The sequence below is a fragment of the Lates calcarifer genome, linkage group LG7_2 (genome assembly GCF_001640805.2).
Source record: "Lates calcarifer isolate ASB-BC8 linkage group LG7_2, TLL_Latcal_v3, whole genome shotgun sequence".
NCBI classification, from domain to species: Eukaryota; Metazoa; Chordata; class Actinopteri; family Centropomidae; genus Lates; species Lates calcarifer.
Window position 1 is genome coordinate 2,920,004 of NC_066854.1, and position 17,656 is coordinate 2,937,659.

The window sequence follows — 17,656 nt, forward strand, 5'->3', positions numbered from 1 at the left end:
TTCGAAGTCAAAGGCACGGACCAGAGATTTTTAACAAATGTATTCTCTCTGAGATATGCTCAAACCTTAAACAAATAAATAAATAAATGGAAGGTCTTTGCATTGCTCTGATACCACTGGACTGTGTCTGCGGGTATGTTACGCTGGCTTCAGCTGCAGGCAGAAGGAGGCAAGCCGAGTCTATCAGCCTTAAAACTTGGCACAATTACGGATGCATAGCTGAGCAAGCAAAGGATACCCCATATAACAATGCTGTGTTTGCAAAGTGACAAAATAAAGCAATAAAAGATCATCATACTAAAAGCATCAATGAGTTATTATTATTATCTATCATATAGGCTGAGTGCAACACAAGAGTCATTACTATCTCTGAAGCCGATATATGTGACTGATCTTTTCTGGTTAACTATAGAGCCCATGGATGAGATGATTTGATTAATTTACTGCATTAATTATCTCTGGCACAGCTCGAAATACACATGAAGGAAAGTCCAGAAGGTCTGAGCTCCATTTCTTCTCCCTCATTTATATATTTAACACAAGAACTCTATACTTGTGAACTGCAAGAGTTTAAAACATATCAACAAGAACAAATATTATTCTCTTGGATGAAGTGACAGTTCTGCACAAACCTGAGCAGCTGAATGCAAAAGACAGGAGCATCAAGTGCAAATATAAACCCACGTACTGATAAAAATGCTAATTTTCCTCCATCAACCTGTGTATTAGTTGTTTATAACCTGAGACCAACACTCACACCAGCACAGTCTTATCCAAACAAACAATGTGTAGTTTTACTTTGAGTTCACTGTAAAAGTGCACCTTTATATACACGTCAATTTTAATTCGTGTAGCACCTGTGATCTGGCATGAAAAAGGAAAAAAAATATAGAAAATGCTTCAGAAGCACGGTCAAACGTCACTTTGTGAGTGTTAGCAAATTGATTTTCAGATATTTTCAATGAGAAAGTGAAGGATCAGTGTTGACTCAGGGTCCTCAGAGGATCAGGATTTATGAGCTAAAGATGAATGAGGCGAAATAAAAGAGAACTTTAAAAGTTTCCGTGCACAATTAACCTCATCTGTTTATATAAATACTTAGAGATATTAATATCAAAGAGCGTCACTGAATTTGTAAACAACCAGGTCTTTCTTCCCTTTTCCCTTTACTACACATGAAGGTCCTCTGTAGTCTGGTGGTCCAGGAGGGAGCAGCGGTCCTGCTGCTCCTGGACAGAGTTAATGGACGGCCCCTGGCTGGAGAGGGAGGGCGGGGTTGCCGAGCTGCTTTGACTTAGCTGTTCCCGAGCTCTGGCGGGGAGAGCCGGGCTCCGCCGACGGCCATCCAGCCCCAGATATGTGCTGATCTGAGACGATCGAAGGCTCCTCATTTGACCCTGTGCGCGCACCTCGTACAGCTCCACAGAGGTTTTCTTGTACCTGGAGGAAACAGACGGTTATTACCTTCTCCTCTGAGTGCAAGTGAGGTATAATAAGATGAAAACGTATCATGAAAGTCAGTCGACTCTAATGAAGGGGAGAGAGAAGTCACAGGATATACCAGGGACTCACATTCTCAGCAGTAAGGACGACAGAACCACAGAGACGGACGAGGCGGCCATTGCAGCTGAACCCATCCAGGGTTGCAGTACCAGACCGACAGGCATGAACACACCTACAACACAACAGAGAAGTTAAAGCTTTGTGTAATTTGTGCAGCTGTGGTGTGTTTCAATGTAGTTTTTTAAAGTTTACGTAACAAAGTCTAAGTTTGCTCTGTGTCCACATGGTACCAGTATGGACAAATCATTTCCTTTCTTTGTAAACACTGACATCACTTTTCACAAGATTTTTAACCATGTGTTGAGGCACAGATCACATGTTTTAATGCTTTGATTATTTATATTTTAATGTGAGAAGACAGCAAATTGAATAGTCTGCTAGAATTAAGTGTGGAAAAGACAAAAATATAACTTATAACATTTTTTGTTGGCTTGTCAAAGTTTTCTTGAGGTTGTGCTTGTGGAGTTTGCGTTCATGACTAGGATTTAAGTTTTAAAAAAGACAGACTGAACAGCTTCCAAATGAACAAACACAACTCTGGCTGCAGCTTTGCTATGTGTCCTCCAATTTGATATTTGGGAAGTTTTACTGCTGAGTTTTATCTCCCTGCCTGATTAATAAAAAAGGTGATCTGCTGTGTTGGTGATACAGTATCTTGTTGCTGTTATAGATCTGATTCCTCAGGAGTGAGTCAGTGTATGATCAGCCTGTACCTGCAGCGATTGGTATTCCTACAAGGTTGTAGATGAGAGCGAAGACAAAGTTGATCCTTATCCTCCGCACCGTCTTCTTTGACAGCTCGATACTCGCCACCACATCCAGCAGGTCATTCTAGACGGTGTGAAAACCTTCAGGTCAGGTGGTGTAAACGTGTTGTTATATCTCTGCACAGACTGGCAGTTACAGTGGGTCACCTACTCTGATCAGGACAATATCCGCTGCCTCAATAGCCACATCTGTCCCCGTGCCGATAGCGATGCCGACGTCAGCACGGGCGAGAGCGGGTGAGTCATTAACGCCGTCTCCCACCATGGCAACTCGCCGGCCTTGCTCCTGCAGCTCTTGAACTTTAGCCACCTTATGTGACGGCAGCACCTCAGCGAACACCTTCCTGATCCCCACCTGAGTTCAACCAAACTTCCAGGCTTTTTATTTCATTAATTCAGGTGCTTTTCTCTCAGTATTTAAAAAAAAAAAGATTTTACCTGTGCGGCGATAGCTTTGGCTGTGCGTCTGTTGTCGCCTGTTATCATAACCACCTCAATGCCCATGCTGTTGAGCGTGTACACCGCTAACGCTGACTCTGCTTTCACTGTGTCTGCGATAGCTATCATGGCGCAGAGCACACCTGCAGACAACACACGTAACAGACGATGACTGCAGCAGTAAAATCTATAAAAGATCGGAGAACGAGAAAATAGTTTTATCCTCACCGTCTATTGCCACCAGGATGGCCGTCTGCCCTTTGGTCTCATGGCTGCTCATGGCGGCATCAACATCTGCTCCAATGTGGTGACCGTTCCTCCTCATCCACTCTCTGTTTCCAATCAGGACTGAGTAAGACAAGCCTTCACCTACATTTTAGGATCACAGAAGTGAAAATTACATGAGTAAAAATGATCTAGGACAAGGAGATGACATCCAGTTAATTCACACCTTAAAGCGGCTACATCCATATTAGACCATTAAACCCATTAAACCCCTTAATATATTATAATCCATTTAAAAATGTCTTAAGTTATAAATGAAGGTGTAGATTAATGGTTTTACCCCTTTGAATCCCTCAGTGAGCCTATTAAATACCTAAATACTGTATGAGAATTTCCTAAAATATAATTAATTTGCACATTAAAGTATTTCAGACAACTGAAACCAAAATATCGACCTCAATATAATCTTAAATTAAACTGACAATTGATGAGATTGTCAAATCTTTAAAATTAAAATTAAGGCTAATGTCATGTACCACCTAAGCTCTACTTAATCTTTTAATCAGGGGCTTTTAAAATTTGTGATTGTTTGTTTTCTTTTCAAATTAATGGACAAATTTAGGGCTTGTTAACAACCTAGATTTAGTTTGAAGTGTGTGCTGTGTTTTCAGGGGTAGTAAAACTTTGATTGTTCAGCTAAGAGGCTGTACTTTAATGTATTCACCACAGGAAAGATAAAGGCTCCTCATTGACTGAAGGCAGACAGTGATTACATTCAAACAAAGTGGGAATCAGTTAAATAAACCCTCCAGATTTAAAATCAACAAGTAAACACTGTGTATGACTCTGAGTTGAACCCCAGGAAAGTGAAAACCATCAGACCTGCAGACGGGGCCTCGACAGCAGAGAGCAGGCTGCTTTCGTCTGTGGTTGCTCCTGGAAGCAGGAAACGCTCTTCACTCTGCTGCTGCAGCAGATGATCTACATTGGACACCCGGCAGCTGATCCCACAGCCAGGCACCGCCTGGAAGTCCTGGCAGTAGCCCAGGACGTCACAGCCCAGCTCCTGGTACATGCACACAGACGACAGTACTGCTAATTTTACCTGGATACAAACAGTTAATGAAGCTAAATGGCTTCCTCTCCCACCTCTTTGCAGTGTTTAGCGACCGCCATGCCCAGCGGGTGCTCGCTGCTGGCCTCAGCCGTGCCTACCACCGCCAGGATCTTTCTCAGGGGCATGCGGGCCATCTCCCACAACACCAAAACACGAGTCACCCGAGGCACGCCATTTGTAATCGTGCCGGTCTTATCGAACATCACCACACCGATCTGAGCAAGCAGCAAAGACAAATTAAATGTAACAATATCACAGTATTGTAAAACTAAAGAACACAAACATAGGTGGAAGCAGTTACACAGGAGAAGAGAGTGTGCCTGTAATGAAGCAGTAACTTCTGACGCCACACAGTGGCGCTAGTTAATTAGAACAGAGATAGATTAGATGTTAAAATATCCAGAACTCCAGACTCCTGACCTCAGTGTGTGGGAAAATACACTTTGTTCTCATTGATCATGCAGTAAGTGAGAAGATCAACAAGAATCAATTACACCAGGAGGATGGTATGCTGCACATCTACATACCAGGACAAACTGCAGCCACTTTGTTTTTCTACCTTTAATGGCAACATTGATGCCATGAATGAATCAATTCACCCATCAAATATTTGCCTAAGTTAAAATAACACAGCTGCCACATTAGTTTGATGTTTTTACGAGTGAGTCACTTATATCTCATGTAACTTACAACAATATTGGTGTTGTTCTCTTCTTGTTTCTGCACAAGTAAATCAAAGAATAAATATGACAAAAGCTTGAGTTATGCACCTGATAATCTTGTTGTTTGCTGTTGTAAAATAAATAAATCTAATTCAACTTTTATTTGGAAAATGGAATCATTTTGCCCTCTTCCTCTAACTTTTCTGTTCATGCTCATTATGTAACACTACAAACATCCTGAGTTTCAGTCAGTATAAAACAAAACTAAGAATTCATTATTAATTATTAACAAATTATTAAATGTTAAATTGCTAACAACAACAGTTAAGTAAATGAAAGTGCGTTGCCTTATGGGCCATCTCCAGCGGCTCGCCTCCTTTGATCAGGATTCCGTTCTGAGCTCCGACACCTGTTCCCACCATGACGGCTGTTGGGGTTGCCAGCCCCAGAGAGCAGGGGCAGGCGATGGACAGAACAGTAATGGACGCCTGGAAGGCAAAGCGGACGATAACTTCCGCCTTGGATATGTTCTGGTTATAACCCTGCGAGGAGGAAGTTGTGAAAGTGATATGAAAATAAAAATAACCTCTCTCTCTCTGTGTCATACGCTTTTGTCCACGTGTGAAAACATTTTTGTGCGCACCTACCGGGAAGTTTTCCTTCACAATATCAAAGTCGACAAACCCGACCGCCATCCAGGCCACCAGTGTGAGCAGAGAAACGATAACTATGAAGGGCACAAAGTACCCACTGAGCCTGTCTGCAAACTGCTGGATGGGGGCCTGAGCAAACACAAGAGTGAAGGAGAGTGAACTGTCAGCTCTTATCAGAACTAAACTAACTAAACTTAACCACTTTCTTTATTATATTTTTTGCCTTTGAAACAAGTGAAAAAAATTCTAAGAAACTTTTTTTTGTGAATGTTCAGTGTCAATTGTCATCTTCCTAATATAGGTGCATGGATTTTCCTTATTTCCTCTTATTTAATCTTTATCTCAAGACACTGATCTCTAGGAAATATCTGAAACTGCATTAAGAGATTTAAGAATTTGCTTATTTTCTCGTTTTATGAAAAAAAACAGGATTGAATGTGGAATATATTAGATATTAAAGGTCTAAAGTGAATGTTTTTGTAGTCCAAGCAGCAAAAACTGTGTTTTCATTTGTGAAAATCTTGACTTAAATATAAAAAGGGTTTTATATACTTAGAAAAAAACTCAGAATTTCCAAGATTAAAGTCGTATATTTATGTAAAAATGTGGATATTCTCTGGGATTAAAGCAGTAAATTTACCTACAATGACCCAAATACACTGTTGTATTCCAAAGATCCAATGCACCTGTCATTAACATTTTATGCTTTTATGTTTAAATTGTCAGAATCTGCCTCCCTACCTTGGAGGTCTGGGCTTCTTCCACCAGTTTGACTATCTGAGACAGAGTTGTGTCTGCACCAACATGAGTAGCCTCCACCAGAAGAGAGCCATGAGCGTTGATGGAGCCGGCGATCACCAAACTGCCCACCTTCTTACTAACAGGCATCGGCTCACCTGGTAGAGATAGGAGACACAGACGGCAGGAAAAATAAAGTTAGCAAAAATTACAGGCCTTTGTGTTAATGTTTTACAACTGTTACATCCTCCTACCTGTGATCAAAGACTCATCTGCCATGGAGCTTCCCTCAATCACTTTCCCATCAACGGGGAACTTTCCTCCAGGGACAACCTTCACAATGTCGCCTCGCTGGACCAGCTCCACCACCACCTGCTCCTCACTGAAGTCAACAAATGTATCTACAGTTACACTCTCTGGTGTCCATCTATTGTGTTGTGTTTTTATTTACTGTATCTTTTGTCCCACCTGATAATGGAGTGGTCAGATCCCAGAGTGACCACAGTGGCATCAGTGGCTTGAAGTGACATTAGCTTTGCCAAGGCCTCTGAGGTTTTACTCTGCAGAAATGGCGACAAAACAAAGTACTTAAAACCTGTAGTAGCTTTGTAGTACTTTTTGCTTTGTTGTACATTATATATGCTGAATTCAGACTTGTCAGCGGTTGTGAATTATAGCTTGTATTTAAGGGTGATTCAAGATGCTATCTGGTCAGTTGTTGGTACAGCAAGGTCACTAGCAAGTCTCATGATAAAATTTAATCCGGTCTTATGATTGTGTTACAGCAGCTGATGTACAGTTAATAATCTACAAAAACTCATGACATGACCCATATCCCAGGCTGTTAAAATGTCCACTGATGAGTCATCAAAACATTACAATAAAGGCTCAGTTGATGCAGATTTGTATAATGAATAATTGAAGTTATGCCTTTGTGGTGACATGGAAGCTTACATAGAATTATAATGGAAAAAACAGAAGGTGATTTCAGTCAGTCAGTGTTAATGCTGATCTTCCACAATTTAACACACTCCTAACATCACTTATTTTTTTCAGCAAAAGAATAGTACATCATTCAGTGAAATATGCTTAATTATTTCCAGCCAAGAGTTAGATTAGAGAATCAATATCACTCATGTCTACAGAGCAAATACAATATGAAGCTCCTTGGTTAGCTTAGCCTAGCACAAAGACTGGCAACAGCTGGAAAGAGCCTTATTTTTACCTTTGCAACATGCTCCAACCATCGCCCCAGAGCGATGAACACAAACAGCATGGGTGGAGTGTCAAAAAAGGTGACGGGGCTCTGGCTCGCTCGCTCGCCCATGGCTACGATGAGGACAACACAGGAGTAGATGTAGGCAATAGAGGTGGCCAACACAATCAGGACATCCATGTTGGCTGTGCGGTGTTTTAACGAGCGATATGCCTGGATGTAGAAGTACCGACCTCCGAAGATCTGCAGGGAGTGAAGACAGGAAAAATGGCCGCCAATCAAACATATAAGGTATATTTATTATCAATTTATTGACCTGTAGAATCACAAAAGACAAAACCAATCACATGTACATTCTTGCAGAGAGGAAACACGTAACCATTTCTGATGCACAATGTGAATTTAGCAATAACAAACTCTTAAAAAAGAACCAACAAGGTCACCTGTTCTCTTACCTGCACAGGTGTACACAGCACAAAAAAGGCCAGGTTGAGGAGGGAGAGGCCCGGCAACAGGTTCTGCTCCTCAGGCATGGAGCCTCCATGTTCATGGTGCTGACTGTCCATTACCATCATGTAAATCATGAGGCCCATGACAGGCAAGCCAAAAACAAGGCTGAGCAGGAAGGAGTTCTTCCACCTGCAACATTCACAGAAATGAGACACTGTAGTGATTTTGTCTCTCACCTTTTGCCTGTTTTTCTGCTGATTTCCAGATGTATGAAAGGCAACAGCAACCTAACACAACACTTGACTAGCACTGACAGCTGTAGTCATTGTCTGATGGTGTCCATTGTGGTCTGTGCAGGCTACACAAAGGGCCTCATGGGGACAAATCCTTCCAGCTATTGTCACTAGGGGGATTTGTGTTTTAAGAAAGTGATATTGTATATGGAGTGAGGGGTGTGTTGTAGCCCCAGTGGCCTAATGGATAAGGCACTGGCCTCCTAAGCCAGGGATTGTGGGTTCGAGTCCCATCTGGGGTGGTTTCCAGCAGAGTGGCGCAGCGGAAGCGTGCTGGGCCCATAACCCAGAGGTCGATGGATCGAAACCATCCTCTGCTAGAAAGTCGTTCTTTTATCTTGCAGTGAGAGAAACAGTCGTGATATTTTTTTGTCTTTCACAAGAGTCACTGTGTCAAATACAGCAATCATAGCGCCATAAATTCTTGCCACATCTTGATAGAGGAGACTGGCAAAAAACTGCAACTTTGACCTCGATCAGTCATTGTTCACGTCCATGCGTCTGGGAGGAGGGTCACGAATGTCAAACCAACAGATGGCAATACAACCCTAAGAGACGTGACATTTCTTTGAGGTGCCGTGGGGCGTCCCAGATGCCACATTGCTGTTATGTCCCACTACAAGACCTGTTAGTTGTTCCAGACGCCTGACGCTTGAAATTTGTCATTTCAGAACTGGGCTGGATTTGTGTAGTCTGGTCATCATGTGTAGACTGGCACTTGTGTAGCCCCAGTGGCCTAATGGATAAGGCACTGGCCTCCTAAGCCAGGGATTGTGGGTTCGAGTCCCATCTGGGGTGGTTTCCAGCAGAGTGGCGCAGCGGAAGCGTGCTGGGCCCATAACCCAGAGGTCGATGGATCTTAACCATCCTCTGCTAGAAACTCATCTTTATGTTGGTGGGTCTGTCCATTAGATTATGTTTGAGGTTTTATTTAAATCTATAAATGTATTTAAACTTTAAACAGATTAAATAAACGTTTATTCTGATAATGAGGAACATTAAACAGATACTTGCTGTCTAATTTCCTCTGAGTGGTCGAGGGTGTTTTTGAAGCCCGCCTTCACCAGACTGGCCCCGAATCCAAGGCTCTACAGCGAGAAACAACAGCATGACACAAAATCAAAGACGAGGCTTATAATAGACAGTGTAAAAAATAAGTGATGGCTACCTGAATGATCTTGATGATATCTCGAGCTCCGAGCACTTCTGGGTCAAATTGGATCTGTGCTTTATTGGTGGCCAGAGCGACAGAGGCCCCGAGGATTCCTTTGGTTGTGGTGAGCTTGGACTCAATGTTGTGGACACATGACGCACATGTCATTCCTGTTATCTAACAGTGAGAGATTTGGTGAAAATTCTTAACTGTTCTTGGTATTTAGGAATGCTGTATCACGTTACGTTCTGAGGACTTACTGAGAGGTCCAGTTTCCCATGCGTTACTGCATTGTCCTCCATTAATTTGGCCCCAAAGCCTAAGTCTTCTATGAGCTGAGTTACAGCAGCAGCATCTATGATTTCTGTGTCATATTTCACCTCTGCCTTTCCCGCCATTAGTGACACCAACACCGAAATGATTCCTGGAAGTCAAAGCGATTGTGAAACACTGTGTTTTCCTCATTATTTTTTATCAGCGACTCATACTTGAGTAGTTTACTTAATCAATAACCCTTCTCTCATATACTGGAAAACTGGGTGATAAACTGACTATTTAAATCAAACATACCCTTGTGTTTGAGCAGGTTCCTCTCAATGTTGGCCACGCAGGAGGCACAGGTCATTCCCATTACGCAAATGAAGCATTTTTGTACTTTAATGTCAGGAGGGTTGGGGTGATGACTCGCAGTGTTCGCCTGTGATCCGGTGCCATTGCTGACTCCAGCCTTACTGGGTGACTGCAAGTCAGGGAGGTGAGAGGGTCCAGAGATAACAGGCCTGGACTGTTCATGACCCTGGATGCTCTGTGCAGGTTCTGAAGAGAAAAGAGAGCAAAGTCAGTGGCCAAAGATGTTTAAAGGGAGGTTGAATCGACACCTCTTTAAACTGGATTACTTCTAGGTTGGTGTACCTAATAAACTGCTAACTGTGAGTATATCCTGCAGTGGAAGATGCCAAAGCACCAAACCTCGAAAACCTACTGGACTAAACAAAGAGTCATAGCAGAAGACAGTTTCTGCCTCCATTACCTCAGCCTTAATGTTGGTGATCTGCAAGCAATGAAATCTTACTCAGAAAACGGTGGTTGTAATAGGTATAACTGGACCATTTATTATTCTGCAGACTCCTTCACATCACAATGATACCAATATATACAACTTCTATGCTGAGTTGTAGCTCTGAATTAATCGCAAGTCCAGGCCAGCAGTGCAGCTTTAAAAGCTGAAAACGTCAACTTCAACTCGACCATAACAGCTGAAATTGGAAAAAGGTAGATGAAAGAATCTGCTCATAATCTCCCTGAGTTAATTCCATGTCTTGGCACGCTGTTTTTTTTTTTTTTTTTTTTGTCATTAAATCCGACAAGAAATCCCCTGGCCACCGTAAAGGGCCCTCTCTGAGCTGCACTGCAGAGCATACTTGGCTGGTTTCCACAGTAACTGGTGGAAACTGAGTTGAGGTGACTATGGGGTGTCTTGTTGCTTAGTGACCCTTCAGATTATACATGCAAGAGCTTAACGAACAGGTGCTATTACTAGATTTCTTTGCCTCTTTTATTACACTCATGAGGTTATTAATAACATAGTCCTCCTCCTAATATCATGTACAGGAATTTGTGGGTGGGGTGGTTGCTTGAAGAACAATATAAGTCCTTCTAAGGGCATCTAACAATGGGTGTTTTTCTACCTTGAGCATGGCAAGCTGAAAAACCAGTTCAATGTTATTTGAGTTCCAAAACCAACTCCTCTTCTGGGAAAGAGAAACAAGCCGAAGATATTAAATATTCTGATATTATCAGTAAACCTTTCCTCGTCAGTGTCTACCTTGAAGTGACGCATCAAAGCCCATGTCCTCGATAGCCGCCCTGAGCTGCTCCGGCTCTGTCAGACAGGGGTCAAAGGTTATTGTTCCCTTTTCATCCTTCAGCGACACCGCGATGGACTGTACTCCTGACATCTGAGAGATCCTCCCTTCTATTGACTGCACACAAGAGTTGCAAGTCATCCCTACGATCCAAACAGTTACAGTCCGGGTTGACGATGACAAGGATGAAGTCGATATGTCAGTCTGCCAGTAGCTTATATCTTCCACTGGTGGGTCCTGGGATAATAAAGTGGCATCAAACCCCATGTCCTCGATCTTGTCTCTCAGTTCCTGTTGTGTAACCAGAAGAGGCTGAAACACAATCAGTGCTGCCCTGTCTTGAAGAGACACCTGAATATATGAAACCCCAGGTAGCTCCCCGATCTGTCCCTCAATGGACTGCACACAGGACTGGCAGTGCATACCATCCACCCTGACCTGCACCGCCAACTCCACACTGTACCCCAGCCTCTGGAGCTCCAGGGCGATCTCTTTGGTTGAGAGAAGTGAGGTATCATAGTCCACTTTGGCTAATCGTCGGGGTAAAGACAAGCTGACACTGGCTACTCCCTTCAGGATGGAGATTTTGGCTTCGATGGCTCGGGCCTGGTGCTCAGTGGTGAGTCCCAGGAGTCTAAAGGTCACCCTGAAGGCAGCTTTGGGTGGACGGTAGAGCTCACTCTGACTCCCATACTCGTAGGCCAAGTTGTCAAGGCCTTGTTTCCCAACATCAGTGCAATTCTCCTGGAAAAGTGTGAGAGAAAAGTGCAATCAAGTCAGCATTTTCATAATTTCTGCATCTCCTAATAACAAGCAACGGTTTCAAACAAATTACCTCTTAATTGTGAGATAGTTTCCCATAATAATGGCAGTTTTATGAGATCCTGATCTCATAAATATAAAATAATTCTAAGTATGAGATAGTTTTCTCAAAATTATGCAATATTTTTCTCAAATTTATGACATCCTGATCTGATCTTGATTGTGTTTTTGTTATTATTCTTTTTTTTAGAATTATGAGATAGTTTTCTTGTAATTTTCTCATAATATAACAGCACAGTGTTGGTTAAATTACTTTTAAACAACTAAAAGAGTACGAGCAAAAGGATGATGTACCTGATTTAAATATCATGATATAACATTGATTTGGACAACACCAGTGATCTTTTGTTTTATTTGTTTAATTCGGTTTTACACCCAAAAAGAAATGTATAATTAAACTTTTAAGCGCTTGATCTCTTTTATATAATAAATCTCAAGAGGGAAAAAATAAATGCATGTATCCTCCTGCTCTGACACCAAAACATGTGTTTTAAATCACTGACAACTTTCCAACAATAAAACCAATATCTTTTATTATTGTGTGTTCCTGAGTAATTACTGTATTGGCTCAGGAACAAAGCCAGCACAGACCTGGAACACGCTTCTAATTTCCTGCTCCATCTATGTCAGCATTCTTACTCTGTTTTCTTTAGCTCTTTTCATCCTGAGTGCAAGAAATACAGCTGGAACTGACGGACATGTTCCCCAGGCAAACCACTATTGAGCTACTCAACAAGACCCACTTGACCCTGTTCAGCCTGTATGTGGTACTTTGGCCATGGTTTCAGCTCTGCATCCTCAAATCTCTGCTCTCACTAAGTGGACATCACAAAAACATTGTGGTCCTGGTTGGAGAAGGGTTAGGGTTAGTTATCCATTAAAATATGGAGAACATAATGGGCCAAAAATGTGTATTTTTTTTTCCATTGGAAAACAGGTGTGGAACAGTCTCCTAGGATCATAATCACTGGCAACATCAACTTTTATTCTGAAATTTAGGCGTCTGGTTTGTCATTTTGCCAACCAAAACAGGAGTAAAAAGCCTTTACCAGGCTTTACGACTTCAGTATTTGTATTTTAGAGGCAACTGAAAGGCTAAAGATGAGCATCTTAACCCCTAAACTATATAGGTACCAACTGCTACGCTTTAAAAAACTCTTAACTGCTCACGTAAGACAACTTCAGGACACATCAATGTAAAAGTGTCACGATGTGAAGAATGCAGCTCCATGGGTGAAGCCATGGAGTCTGCCCTGGAGTTAATCCCCTGTGAATCAGGTTATCAAGGGACACTTTTTAAGCATGCAGGCTGAACTGGTCCCTCCTGAAAACACAGAGCTGGTTCTTGTTTATCACATTGCCCATTAGCAAAAATTCAAATAACAGCTTACTGGACACCTAACTGTTCTTCAGAAAAAAGGAAGTAGCTGCATCAGCTCCTGTATATTATAAATTCAAATTAGATGAAACATGAACGTCATAAAAAATGGGAGACTCCATCTGACCCTAATGAGGAAAGACCCAGCATTGCCAGTTTGGGGCCTGAAAACCACATGACTGGCCCTTCACATAAGCCTCCCAATGTGACTCTGCTTAAAGTCAATAATCATTGGTACCTCACAGAACTGAGGGGAGAGTTTTACTTCTCCTGCTGATTTAGTTTTTTATTTTAAAAAATGGATAAATCACCCTTTAAAGGTTGATACATTATTGTTGTCTGTCTATAACAGTAACAACTACATCAGTGGTCAAAAACACTAAAATGAGTTTCTAGCAGAGGATGGTTTCGATCCATCGACCTCTGGGTTATGGGCCCAGCACGCTTCCGCTGCGCCACTCTGCTGGAAATCACCCCAGATGGGACTCGAACCCACAATCCCTGGCTTAGGAGGCCAGTGCCTTATCCATTAGGCCACTGGGGCTACACAAGTGCCAGTCTACACAAATCCAGCCCAGTTCTGAAATGACAAATTTCAAGCGTCAGGTGTCTGGAACAACTAACAGGTCTTGTAGTGGGACATAACACAGCAATGTGGCATCTGGGACGCCCCACGGCACCTCAAAGAAATGTCACGTCTCTTAGGGTTGTATTGCCATCTGTTGGTTTGACATTCGTGACCCTCCTCCCAGACGTATGGACGTGAACAATGACTGATCGAGGTCAAAGTTGCAGTTTTTTGCCAGTCTCCTCTATCAAGATGTGGCAAGAATTTATGGCGCTATGATTGCTGTATTTGACACAGTGACTCTTGTGAAAGACAAAAAAATATCACGACTGTTTCTCTCACTGCAAGATAAAAGAACTACTTTCTAGCAGAGGATGGTTTCGATCCATCGACCTCTGGGTTATGGGCCCAGCACGCTTCCGCTGCGCCACTCTGCTGGAAACCACCCCAGATGGGACTCGAACCCACAATCCCTGGCTTAGGAGGCCAGTGCCTTATCCATTAGGCCACTGGGGCTACAACACACCCCTCACTCCATATACAATATCACTTTCATTTTCAGAATGAGTCTTAAAGCAAGGGAAACCCCCACACTACAATAACTGGAAAGATCTGTCCCCATGTGGCCCTTTGTGTTACAATACAGCAAACACTGAAATGTTGACTGCTGAGTTCATGAACACTGTTCAAAGTGCAACAGTTCTCTAATAAATCACACGCAGACAAACACTTCCTAGAAAAATCAAACATGTCAGACCTCTATTATAGATTTCCAGTGTTTCTGCAGCAGTGATATTTCTAAGACGTCACAACAGTATAAACTGTGTAACAGTGACACAACTGTATTTTACAGCTCCTTTATCTTCTGCAGCCATCTTACTCATCTAAAGAGCTACAGGCCTGTCACAACAGCTGAGGAGGGGATTTACCAATACACATTTCTGTTTATTTAAGCAATAGTGAACTGCAGGGAGCTTCAACCTCTGGTTCAGGGCCAACCAGGGGTCTCTTTTACACTGTACATATTTAATAACTTCTTATGTTTATACTTTAATATAAGCAGCCCACTTTACTGTACATACTGTATATTAAGTTTTGTTTATATTGCATATATCATAGTCATAAAGTGCCTATCTTACATTTTATATATTGTTTTATTTATTTTTTTACATACCCCTTCTTTCTGTATTGACGTAAAATTGATTTTGCTAGGCAAGTCATGAAAATTTTTAAATCATTTTAGAAAAACGTAACATGCAATCAAAAATGATTAATTTTATTTAAGATAACTGATGTTCTGATCAATTTAAATGAAAAATAGCAGTATTTTCATATCAACATTTCTTTTTACAGAAAATATTTTTTAAATCCTCTGCCTACCTGCATCCTGAGTATCTGCCGTCACACCTTGCTGTCTTAACTTTTCTTTTGACAGCTGCTTATGATGAAAATATTTTCATATATGTGTCATGTTACTGAAGAAACAGAAAGTAAGGACTGGGCGGCTCTTGCACAAACCAAATCCATCAGCTGGATAGGTTCATTATTAATAAGGAAATTTTCAAAAATCTGTCAAGGTAGAAAGCATGCAGAGTTAATTCAGGAGGAGGTTTTGTAATTTACAGTCTGTGGTGTTTACTGAGTGGGAGAAAGGTAATTATTGCAGTAACATGAGTTCAGCATTAGTAGGAAAAGACTGTAATTACACTTTTCCCTTTGGCTTTTAATTGAAAGTTCTATGCTGTATGTAAGAATATGAATCAATTTACACGTATTATTCTTTTTTAATTGCTAATGTGTGTAAATGAATTATAACCTAACTTAAAAAATATTCCATTCCCTTACAGCTAACGTTAGCTTAGAGATGCTAATGTCAACCAGCTCCAAGCACAACCGTGGCGGGCCGTGCATTTCACACCTAGGCCTTCACTGAGGTCAACCCACCTCTAATGTGAGATAGATAACCTCTACAAGAGAGTAATTGAACTCTTCCTTCTTCTTCAGCCATTGTGAGTTGAAAAAAAAATTAAATCTGTACTAACATGTTTTAGCTTGCACTAGTAGCAACAGACGTTTGCTAGCTAGCTCTGACCAGTACGCTCTCTGACCCTCCAATCAAATGTCATGAAAATGCCGACGTCATGACAGGCCTGCTAGAAGGACCCTGATTTCGGTAACTCTAAATCTGATTGGTTAAAGGGAACTGTGAGGCGACCGTTTCATTGCCATTTATTTTAAATTACAGGGGCCTTATTTCTGTTGCCGTGGCAACGCAGGGATGGAATCTGATTGGATAAAAGTTCTAACATAAACAGACTTTATAGGAAACAGCGCAACCAGAAGGAAAGCTATGAGATGAAGAGACTAGACTATTAAGAACAATTTAATACATATGATTTTAATGGAAATATATATATATAAACATATAATTCAGTGACATATAATCTTGTATTAATTTATTCTTATTTTCTTGTCTTCATTTGGTAGATTATACAGATCTGTTTGGCTCAGTTTTAAGACGTTGTATTAAAAAAAAGACAAAAAGCTGGTGTTAATTTAACTATGGCAACAATCAGTGTGAGTTTGATTACACTTCACATTTTGTAGTGTAAGACTGACTCTTCTGCTCAACTCAATAACTTTGCATGATTACATTACATTCATCTGGCGTTTGTCCAGAGCACATACAATAAGTGCATTGAACCCACACAGAAACTAGAGTATAGATGTTACACATGATACATGAGCAGATACAATGACTTGTTGAAATGTTTCACTGCCTGACAATAAAACGTGTGTCCAGCACTGCAAGAAAAATCAAATGATCTGACACACACATAGAGTTGTGGTTTGAATTTGATGAGATAAAACTACTCAGTACTTCACAATAAGCAAAGAAATACAAAAAGTAGAGCAAAATCTGAGTTTAGTGCAGCAGGGTAAAATTAGCTGTTTTTTCCTTTGACTTCAAGGTAAACAGTTAATTCTAACTAAGAGAAAACGCAGAAAATGGACAGTTTATGGTAGAAATGATTCAATAAAGTGTTACCATGAAATAAACTTGTCATTATCATCATGTGGTGCACCAGTGTGTCAATAAAATCCCAATTAAGTTACTTGTGCTAAAATAAACTGTATTAACTGAAAAAGACGGACATAAATCCTTCAAAATAAGACATTCCTGCTTCAACAACATGTGACTAAGTGGAGACAGACAGGACAGGAGCTGCAGACGTCTCTCTCAGGAGGAGGCCTACCTTGATCTCCTGGGTACAGAGTCTCCAGCCGCGGCCTGCCGGGTGGACGCTACAGGTGCAGTCCGGTTTACTGCAGCCACACTCCACCATGCAGATCTGCTCCCCGGCGCCCGGCGACGACTTGGAGACATACTTGGACAGACTTCTGGGCGACTTCGGCGAAAACATGGTCAGGCCAGCCGCTGCTGCTGCTGCCGATACCGCTGAGTTTTTTATCTTCACCTGTCAAAGTCGGGAGGGCAAAAGTCCGCAGTGGGTGAGCGCCTCGTCCAGTTCCTGCTGGAGATAAGGGGCGCACGGCGCAGCTGCGGGTGCGCACTCCGGCAAAAGTCATGCTTTTTTTTTCCTTTTTTTGGCTCTGGACCTGGGGGTTTGATTTGAGAGGGAACATGATGAGAGTGGGCAAAGCCTTGAGTCACGTGACGTGTGTAAATGCCTGGAGAAAGTGCAGATCTGCGTTATAAAACAGTAACGTGCAAAACAGCTGTTCT

The 17,656-nt window shown here is 41.7% G+C and overlaps 1 protein-coding gene and 4 non-coding genes across 5 annotated transcripts; 2 read left to right on the forward strand and 3 right to left on the reverse strand.

Annotated features, from left to right (window-relative positions):
• Positions 1-506: 506 nt before the first annotated feature.
• On the reverse strand, positions 507-17,492 carry atp7b (ATPase copper transporting beta). The gene is made up of 21 exons (XM_018661115.2): positions 17,166-17,492; positions 11,101-11,884; positions 9,846-10,091; positions 9,536-9,699; positions 9,291-9,452; positions 9,137-9,210; positions 7,835-8,018; positions 7,389-7,622; positions 6,632-6,723; positions 6,418-6,545; positions 6,167-6,321; positions 5,420-5,554; positions 5,120-5,314; positions 4,143-4,325; positions 3,876-4,059; positions 2,997-3,137; positions 2,769-2,911; positions 2,482-2,685; positions 2,277-2,394; positions 1,573-1,675; positions 507-1,440 (listed from the first exon to the last, which is right to left on the reverse strand). The coding sequence occupies exons 1-21, from the start codon at positions 17,331-17,333 to the stop codon at positions 1,170-1,172; spliced, it is 4,068 nt and encodes a 1,355-aa protein (XP_018516631.1). The 5' UTR covers positions 17,334-17,492; the 3' UTR covers positions 507-1,169.
• On the forward strand, positions 8,292-8,364 carry trnar-ccu (transfer RNA arginine (anticodon CCU)). Its single transcript has one exon. It is a non-coding gene; the product is annotated as a tRNA-Arg (tRNA).
• Positions 8,848-8,920, forward strand: trnar-ccu (transfer RNA arginine (anticodon CCU)). The gene has a single exon. It is a non-coding gene; the product is annotated as a tRNA-Arg (tRNA).
• trnar-ccu (transfer RNA arginine (anticodon CCU)) lies at positions 13,812-13,884 on the reverse strand. Its single transcript has one exon. It is a non-coding gene; the product is annotated as a tRNA-Arg (tRNA).
• Positions 14,352-14,424, reverse strand: trnar-ccu (transfer RNA arginine (anticodon CCU)). Its single transcript has one exon. It is a non-coding gene; the product is annotated as a tRNA-Arg (tRNA).
• Positions 17,493-17,656: the final 164 nt, after the last annotated feature.